The 9,675-nt window shown below is 45.8% G+C and overlaps 1 protein-coding gene across 1 annotated transcript in view; it reads left to right on the top strand.

Annotated features, from left to right (window-relative positions):
• The window catches only part of LOC135571024 (ryanodine receptor 2-like), an 11,169-nt gene extending 2,473 nt beyond the window's left edge, over positions 1–8,696 (top strand). Inside the window, exons 3-5 of the mRNA XM_065016840.1 lie at positions 1,020–1,120; positions 4,608–4,659; positions 8,473–8,696. Coding sequence (XP_064872912.1) covers positions 1,020–1,120; positions 4,608–4,659; positions 8,473–8,568 — 249 coding nt within the window. The 3' untranslated portion in view covers positions 8,569–8,696. The remainder of the gene's footprint in view (positions 1–1,019; positions 1,121–4,607; positions 4,660–8,472) is intronic.
• The last annotated feature ends 979 nt before the right edge of the window (positions 8,697–9,675 follow it).

Raw genomic sequence — 9,675 nt, 5'->3', positions numbered from 1 at the left:
GTGTATAAATATGTTTGCATCCCAAATAACACCCTATTCCCTTTATAGTGCACTACTTTCAACTAGAGCCCTATAGGCCATAATCAAAAGTAGTGCACTACATAGGGATTAGGTGCCGTTTGGGAAAGCATCCATGGACACAAGGGCTGGATGACTCCTAGTCGTAGGGAGGAGAGGTAAAGCAGAAATGATTGATTGTATTGTCAGCTGAAGGGCTCTTGACTGGTTATGTTAAAACTAACTCATCTGACAGGAAAATCATAACTGCTATCTGACACCAGGAGTTCTCTAACCTCTCATTGGGACCCCCCCCAGACCTTTCACTATTTAGTTGTATCTCTGAATTATCTCACCTGATTGACCTATTGAAAGGGGCTTGATGATTCGTTGACCAGTTGAATCAGGTGAGTTAGCTGTGGAATAGATAAATACATGGAACTGTTGGGAGTCCTGAGGTTTGGAGAACGCCTGGGGACCTGAGGAAAGGTTGGAGAACGTTTGGGGACCTGAGGAAAGGTTGGAGAACGTCTGGGGACCTGAGGAAAGGTTGGAGAACATCTGGGGGTTCTGAGGATAGGTTGGAGAACGTCTGGGGTCCTGAGGAGAGGTTGGAGAACGTCTGGGGTCCTGGAGAACGTCCCAGGGTCCTGAGGAGAGGTTGGAGAATGTCTAGGGACCCGAGGAGAGGTTGGAGAACGTCTGGAGGTCCTGAGGAGACATTGGAGAACGTCTAGGGACCAGAGGAGAGGTTTGAGAACGTCTAGGGACCAGAGGAGACGTTGGAGAACATCTGGGGGTCCTGAGGAGAGGTTGAGAAAGTCTAGGGACCAGGGGAGATGTTGGAGAACCACTGTCTTATACAGTCTGATGCTCTGGATCCCTCATTGTAGATTTTGGTTATAGACTTAAACACTGGTGTTGGAAATTCAAAATGAGATGAATCTGAGCCGTGTTGAGAGACATGTAGAGAGATGAGGTCGGCTGGCAGCATCACATAAAGACTTGTCTTTCTCTTGCAGACCAAATGCTTCATCTGCGGAATAGGAAACGACTACTTTGACACAGTACCTCACGGCTTCGAAACCCACACACTGCAGGAGCACAACTTGGCCAACTATCTGTGAGTAGAGCCATACGTCCACCCTGTCATCTCCAGTCAGTGTCCAGAGTCTGTCAGAGACATACGTCCCCTCTGTCATCTCCAGTCAGTGTCCAGAGTCTGTCAGAGACAAATGTCCCCCCTGTCATCTCCAGTCAGTGTCCAGAGTCTGTCAGAGGGGACAGGGTTATGAGGTTTAGTTACTACTGTGTCCTCTTCCCCTCCACCCTCTCTTTAATGTTGTGTTGTTGGTTCTGCAGAACCGCTAGAGTGAAAAGGAGCGGGAGAGGGGCCAGAACCGCTAGAGTGAAAAGGAGTGGGGAGAGGGGGCAGAACCGAGTGAAAAGGAGTGAAAAGGAGTGGGGAGAGGGGGCAGAACCGCTAGAGTGAAAAGGAGTGGGGAGAGGGTGGCAGAACCGCTAGAGTGAAAAGGAGTGGGGAGAGGGGGCAGAACCGCTAGAGTGAAAGGAGTGGGGAGAGCTAGAGTGAAAAGGGTGGGGAGGGGCAGAACCGCTAGAGTGAAAAGGAGTGGGGAGAGGGGGCAGAACCGCTAGAGTGAAAAGGAGTGGGGAGAGGGGGAAGAACCGCTAGAGTGAAAAGGAGTGGGGAGAGGGGGCAGAACCGCTAGAGTGAAAAGGAGTGGGGAGAGAGGGGCAGAACCGCTAGAGTGAAAAGGAGTGGGGAGAGGGGGCAGAACCGCTAGAGTGAAAAGGAGTGGGGAGAGGGGGCAGAACCGCTAGAGTGAAAAGGAGTGGGGAGAGGGGGGTAGAACCGCTAGAGGGAAAAGGAGTGGGGGAGAGGGACAGAACCGCTAGAGTGAAAAGGAGTGGGGAGGGGCAGAACCGATCAGAGTGAATGTCTTCCTGTTGGGTTTGTGATGGAGTGAAAATGGTTGGGTTTGTGATGGGGCAGAACCTGCTGAAGTGAGTGAAAAGGATGTCTTCCTGTTGGGTTTGTGATGGGGGGCAGAATCTAAATGCTAGAGTGAAAAGGAGTGGGGAGAGGGGAAACAGAACCGCTGAGAGTGAAAAGGAGTGGGGAGAGGGGACAGAACCGCTAGAGTGAAAAGGAGTGGGGAGAGGGGGCAGAACCTGACTGAAGTGATGTGAAAATGTCTTCCTGTTGGGAGTGGGGGCAGAAAGCTGAGGGAAAAGGGGGGGGGAGAGACATGTCTTCCTGTTGGGTTTTGATGGGGCAGAAACTTTGACTGAGTGTTAACTCTACATGTCTTCCTGTTGGGTTTGTGATGGGGTATGAAACTATCTGACTGAAGTGATGTTAACTCTACATGTCTTCCTGTTGGGTTTGTGATGGGGGAAACTATCTGACTAACTATGACTGAAGTGCTGTTAACTCTACATGTCTTCCTGTTGGGTTTGTGATGGGGTATGAAACTATCTGACTGAAGTGATGTTAACTGAAACTACATGTCTTCCTGTTGGGTTTGTGATGGGGTATGAAACTATCTGACTGAAGTGATGTTAACTCTACATGTCTTCCTGTTGGGTTTGTGATGGGGTATGAAACTATCTGACTGTCTGAAGTGATGTTAACTCTACATGTCTTCCTGTTGGGTTTTGTGATGTGGGTATGAAACTATCTGACTGAAGTGATGTTAACTCTAAATGTCTTCCTGTTGGGTTTTGTGATGGGGTATGAAACTATGTCTTCCTGTTGGGTTTGTGATGGGGTATGAAACTCTGACTGAAGTGATGTTAACTCTACATGTCTTCCTGTTGGGTTTGTGATGGGGTATGAAACTATCTGACTGAAGTGATGTTAACTCTAAATGTCTTCCTGTTGGGTTTGTGATGGGGTATGAAACTATCTGTCTTCTGAAGTGATGTTAACTCTACATGTCTTCCTGTTGGGTTTGTGATGGGGTATGAAACTATCTGACTGAAGTGATGTTAACTCTACATGTCTTCCTGTTGGGTTTGTGATGGGGTATGAAACTATCTGACTGAAGTGATGTTAACTCTACATGTCTTCCTGTTGGGTTTGTGATGGGGGTATGAAACTATCTGACTGAAGTGATGTTAACTCTAAATGTCTTCCTGTTGCGTTTGTGATGGGGTATGAAACTATCTGACTGACTGAAGTGATGTTAACTCTACATGTCTTCCTGTTGGGTTTGTGATGGGGTATGAAACTATCTGACTGAAGTGATGTTAACTCTACATGTCTTCCTGTTGGGTTTGTGATGGGGTATGAAACTAACTCTAAATGTCTTCCTGTTGGGTTTGTGATGGGGTATGAAACTAACTCTAAATGTCTTCCTGTTGGGTTTGTGATGGGGTATGAAACTAAATGTCTTCCTGTTGGGTTTGTGATGGGGTATGAAACTATCTGACTGAAGTGATGTTAACTCTAAATGTCTTCCTGTTGGGTTTGTGATGGGGTATGAAACTATCTGACTGAAGTGATGTTAACTCTACATGTCTTCCTGTTGGGTTTGTGATGGGGTATGAAACTATCTGACTGAAGTGATGTTAACTCTAAATGTCTTCCTGTTGGGTTTGTGATGGGGTATGAAACTATGTCTTCTGACTGAAAAGTGATGTTAACTCTACATGTCTTCCTGTTGGGTTTGTGATGGGGTATGAAACTATCTGACTGAAGTGATGTTAACTCTACATGTCTTCCTGTTGGGTTTGTGATGGGGTATGAAACTATCTGACTGAAGTGATGTTAACTCTACATGTCTTCCTGTTGGGTTTGTGATGGGGTATGAAACTATCTGACTGAAGTGATGTTAACTCTACATGTCTTCCTGTTGGGTTTGTGATGGGGTATGAAACTATCTGACTGAAGTGATGTTAACTCTACATGTCTTCCTGTTGGGTTTGTGATGGGGTATGAAACTATCTGACTGAAGTGATGTTAACTCTACATGTCTTCCTGTTGGGTTTGTGATGGGGTATGAAACTATCTGACTGAAGTGATGTTAACTCTACATGTCTTCCTGTTGGGTTTGTGATGGGGTATGAAACTATCTGACTGAAGTGATGTTAACTCTACATGTCTTCCTGTTGGGTTTGTGATGGGGTATGAAACTATCTGACTGAAGTGATGTTAACTCTACATGTCTTCCTGTTGGGTTTGTGATGGGGTATGAAACTATCTGACTGAAGTGATGTTAACTCTACATGTCTTCCTGTTGGGTTTGTGATGGGGTATGAAACTAACTCTAAATGTCTTCCTGTTGGGTTTGTGATGGGGTATGAAACTATCTGCCTGAAGTGATGTTAACTCTAAATGTCTTCCTGTTGGGTTTGTGATGGGGAAACTATCTGACTGAAATGTTAACTCTAAATGTCTTCCTGTTGGGTTTGTGATGGGGTATGAAACTATCTGACTGAAGTGATGTTAACTCTAAATGTCTTCCTGTTGGGTTTGTGATGGGGTATGAAACTATCTGACTGAAGTGATGTTAACTCTAAACATGTCTGAAGTGATGTTAACTCTAACATGTCTTCCTGTTTTTCGTCCCGTTTTTGCCCTCCAGCTTCTTTGTGATGTATCTCATTAACAAAGATGAAACAGAGCACACAGGCCAGGTAAGAGTCATAGGTTTACACCTCAAATGGCCCCCTATTCCCTATGTAGTGCACTCCTTTTGACCAGGGTTCATAGAGTCCATAGGGTCTATAAGGTCCACAGGGTCCATAGGGTCCATAGGGTCCATAGGGTCTATAGGGTCCACAGGGTCCATAGGGTTCATAGGGCCCATAGGGTCCATAGGGTCCATAGGGTCCATAGGGCCCATAGGGTCTATAGGGCCCATAGGGTTCATAGGGTCCATAGGGCCCATAGGGTCTATAGGGTTCATAGGGTCTATAGGGTCCATAGGGTCTATAGGGTCCATAGAGTCCATAGGGTCTATAGGGTTCATAGGGTCCATAGGGTCTATAGGGTCCATAGGGTTCATAGAGTCCATAGGGTTCATAGGGTCCATAGGGCCCTAGTCAAATGTAGTGCACTATAAAGGGAATAGGGTGTGATTTTAGGACACAAAATAAACGTTTCCCTCCCATCACTACTCACACAACAATGGTATTCCTCCCCAGGGGGTTAGCTCTGCTCTGCATCTCAGAGGAGAAAACACCTGTATCGTTTCATCACCAGCATTATGCCCCGTCACTCTCTGAACACACACTTAGATTTGTAGAAAATAGAATAATTTGACGTCAGGGAAATGACTACAACACATACGAACCAGAAAGAGAACCATTTAACCTCCAGGGAAATGACTACAAACCAGAAAGAGAACCATTTAACCTCCAGGGAAATGACTACAAACCAGAAAGAGAACCATTTAACCCCAGGGAAATGACTACAAACCAGAAAGAGAACCATTTAACCTCAGGGAAATGACTACAACACATACGAACCAGAAAGAGAACCATTTAACCCCAGGGAAATGACTACAAACCAGAAAGAGAACCATTTAACCCCAGGGAAATGACTACAAACCAGAAAGAGAACCATTTAACCTCCAGGGAAATGACTACGAACCAAAAAGAGAACCATTTAACCCCAGGGAAATGACTACAAACCAGAAAGAGAACCATTTAACCCCAGGGAAATGACTACGAACCAGAAAGAGAACCATTTAACCTCCAGGGAAATGACTACAAACCAGAAAGAGAACCATTTAACCCCAGGGAAATGACTACAAACCAGAAAGAGAACCATTTAACCTCCAGGGAAATGACTACAACACATACAAACCAGAAAGAGAACCATTTAACCCCAGGGAAATGACTACGAACCAGAAAGAGAACCATTTAACCCCAGGGAAATGACTACAACACATACAAACCAGAAAGAGAACCATTTAACCTCCAGGGAAATGACTACGAACCAGAAAGAGAACCATTTAACCTCCAGGGAAATGACTACAAACCAGAAAGAGAACCATTTAACCCCAGGGAAATGACTACGAACCAGAAAGAGAACCATTTAACCTCAGGGAAATGACTACAAACCAGAAAGAGAACCATTTAACCCCAGGGAAATGACTACGAACCAGAAAGAGAACCATTTAACCCCAGGGAAATGACTACAAACCAAAAAGAGAACCATTTAACCCCAGGGAAATGACTACAAACCAGAAAGAGAACCATTTAACCCCAGGGAAATGACTACAAACCAGAAAGAGAACCATTTAACCTCCAGGGAAATGACTACAAACCAGAAAGAGAACCATTTAACCCCAGGGAAATGACTACAAACCAGAAAGAGAACCATTTAACCTCCAGGGAAAATGACTACAAACCAGAAAGAGAACCATTTAACCCCAGGGAAATGACTACAAACCAGAAAGAGAACCATTTAACCCCAGGGAAATGACTACAAACCAGAAAGAGAACCATTTAACCCCAGGGAAATGACTACAAACCAGAAAGAGAACCATTTAACCCCAGGGAAATGACTACAAACCAGAAAGAGAACCATTTAACCCCAGGGAAATGACTACAAACCAGAAAGAGAACCATTTAACCCCAGGGAAATGACTACAACACATAAACCAGAAAGAGAACCATTTAACCCCAGGAAATGACTACAAACCAGAAAGAGAACCATTTAACCCCAGGGAAATGACTACAACACATACGAACCAGAAAGAGAACCATTTAACCCCAGGGAAATGACTACAAACCAGAAAGAGAACCATTTAACCCCAGGGAAATGACTACAAACCAGAAAGAGAACCATTTAACCCCAGGGAAATGAGAACCATTTAACCCCAGGGAAATGACTACAAACCAGAAAGAGAACCATTTAACCCCAGGGAAATGACTACAACACATACAAACCAGAAAGAGAACCATTTAACCCCAGGGAAATGACTACAAACCAGAAAGAGAACCATTTAACCCCAGGGAAATGACTACAAACCAGAAAGAGAACCATTTAACCCCAGGGAAATGACTACAAACCAGAAAGAGAACCATTTAACCCCAGGGAAATGACTACAAACCAGAAAGAGAACCATTTAACCCCAGGAAATGACTACAAACCAGAAAGAGAACATAACAGGGAAAACCAACCAGAAAGAGAACCATTTAACCCCAGGGAAATGACTACAAACCAGAAAGAGAACCATTTAACCCCAGGGAAATGACTACAAACCAGAAAGAGAACCATTTAACCCCAGGGAAATGACTACAAACCAGAAAGAGAACCATTTAACCCCAGGGAAATGACTACAAACCAGAAAGATAACCATTTAACCCCAGGGAAATGACTACAAACCAGAAAGATAACCATTTAACCCCCAGGGAAATGACTACAAACCAGAAAGAGAACCATTTAACCCCAGGGAAATGACTACAAACCAGAAAGAGAACCATTTAACCCCAGGGAAATGACTACAAACCAGAAAGAGAACCATTTAACCCCAGGGAAATGACTACAAACCAGAAAGAGAACCATTTAACCCCAGGGAAATGACTACAAACCAGAAAGAGAACCATTTAACCCCAGGGAAATGACTACAAACCAGAAAGAGAACCATTTAACCCCCAGGGAAATGACTACAAACCAGAAAGAGAACCATTTAACCCCCAGGGAAATGACTACAAACCAGAAAGAGAACCATTTAACCCCAGGGAAATGACTACAACACATACGAAGACTCCAAAAGACTAATCTCCAGATCCCGTAGGCCTCATTTGTGCAGGTTATCATGTTCATTGCGCCTTAGTGAAGTTACCGAATGTTAGTAGAGAGACCATTGACTTGTGACTGTAGAGGTAATGTAGAGGTAATGCAGCAGTAATGTAGAGGTAATGTAGCGATAATGTAGATGTAATGTAGAGGGAATGTATCGGTAATGTAGAGGCAATGTAGAGGGAATGTAGAGGTAATGTAGAGGCAGTGTAGAGGTAATGTAGAGGGTAATGTAGATGACAATGTAGCGGTAATGTAGAGGTAGTGTAGAGGCAATGTAGAGGTCATGTAAAGGTACATTGTCCTGGATGGTGGACATCTAATCACTACTTGTTATATATTAAATCAACTGTCTGATACCCTTCCCTCCCTTTCCTCCCTCCCTCCCCCTTCCCTCCCTTTCCTCCCCTCCCTCCCTCCCTCCCCCCCTTCCCTCCCTTTCCTCCCCCCTTCCCCTCCTTTCCTCCTCCCCCTTCCCTCTCCTTTCCTCCCTCCCTCCCTCCCTTTCCTCCCCTCCCCCTTCCCTCCCTTCCTCCCCTCCTCCCCTTCCTCCCCTCCTCTCCCTCCCTCCCCACCCTTTCCTCCCTCCCTCCCTCCCTCCCTTTCCTCCCTCCCTTTCCTCCCTCCCCTCCCCTTCCCTCCCTTTCCTCTCCTCCCTCCCCCTCTCTACCCCCCCTCCCCCTCCCCTCCCCCAGGAGTCGTATGTGTGGAAGATGTACCAGGAACGGTGTTGGGAATTCTTCCCTGCCGGAGACTGTTTCCGCAAACAATACGAAGACCAGCTCAACTGATTCATGAATCAACTGATCAATTCAACTGACTACTGATCAGCTGATCTATTGATCCAGATGCAGAGACTCGTCCTTTCTTACTGATCAATGTGAAAGGGGCTGTTTCGTCACCTTCCTTCGTCAGCTAGCCCCCCGTGCTGTTTGGAAAGCTTTCCAGACACTGTACATAATAATATAATGACTAGTCAACTGTATAATGTCCTTCCTGGGTGCGTTTGGAACACAGGGCTGTGTTTTGACTTTGAGGACTTAATGCTTCATCTATACATTTGCTTTTAATAATTCCACATTGATGACAAGCGAACTAAATGATTGGAGGGGAGATGGGGGGGACACTGAAGAAAAAGAGGAGAAAAAAAGGACTCAAACCAAACTGCTTTGTGGGACGTGCTTCTCCAGAGAACACATGAATGAATAAAGGCATGAATAAAGGCTGTTGCTCGTCCTCTACGCCTCAGGAATGACAGGATGTACAGTACTGTACAGGAGATGAAGGGCCAGCGGATGGAGAGGGTGGACAGTACTGTACGGTACATACAGGAGGCCCAGCGGATGGAGAGGGTGGACCGAGGCGGGACATGATGAGGGAACAGTGCCTTACCAAGCCGGGTCTGAGCAGAGCTATGCAAGATGGAGGAAAGAGGAAGGAATCAGCAACACGTCAGCACATCATGTGGAGACTGATACACGGGGGCTGATGTTTCTGACATTAACGATGGGAGGCTGTGTGTGTGTGTGTGTGTGGAGACTGATACACGGGGGCTGATGTTTCTGACGTAACGATGGGAGGCTGTGTGTGTGTGTGTGTGTGTGTGGAGTGTGTGTGTGTGTGTTTCTGAGACTGATACACGGGGGCTGATGTTTCTGTGTGTGATGGGAGGCTGTGTGTGTGTGTGTGTGTGTGTGTGTGTGTGTGTGTGTGTGTGTGTGTCTGTGTGGAGACTGATACACGGGGGCTGATGTTTCTGGACGTAACGATGGGAGGCTGTGTGTGTGTGTGTGTGTGTGTGTGTGTGTGTGTGTGTGTGAGTGGTGACAAGGAGGAAGGAGACAGCGTGGAGAGAGGAGTGTGAGTGTGTGTGTGTGTGTGTGTGTGTGTGTGTGAAA

The sequence above is a fragment of the Oncorhynchus nerka genome, unplaced genomic scaffold, assembly GCF_034236695.1.
Source record: "Oncorhynchus nerka isolate Pitt River unplaced genomic scaffold, Oner_Uvic_2.0 unplaced_scaffold_839, whole genome shotgun sequence".
NCBI lineage: Eukaryota > Metazoa > Chordata > Actinopteri > Salmoniformes > Salmonidae > Oncorhynchus > Oncorhynchus nerka.
Note: the sequence above shows the minus strand (reverse complement) of the source record. Positions and strands in the feature narration are given on the sequence as shown.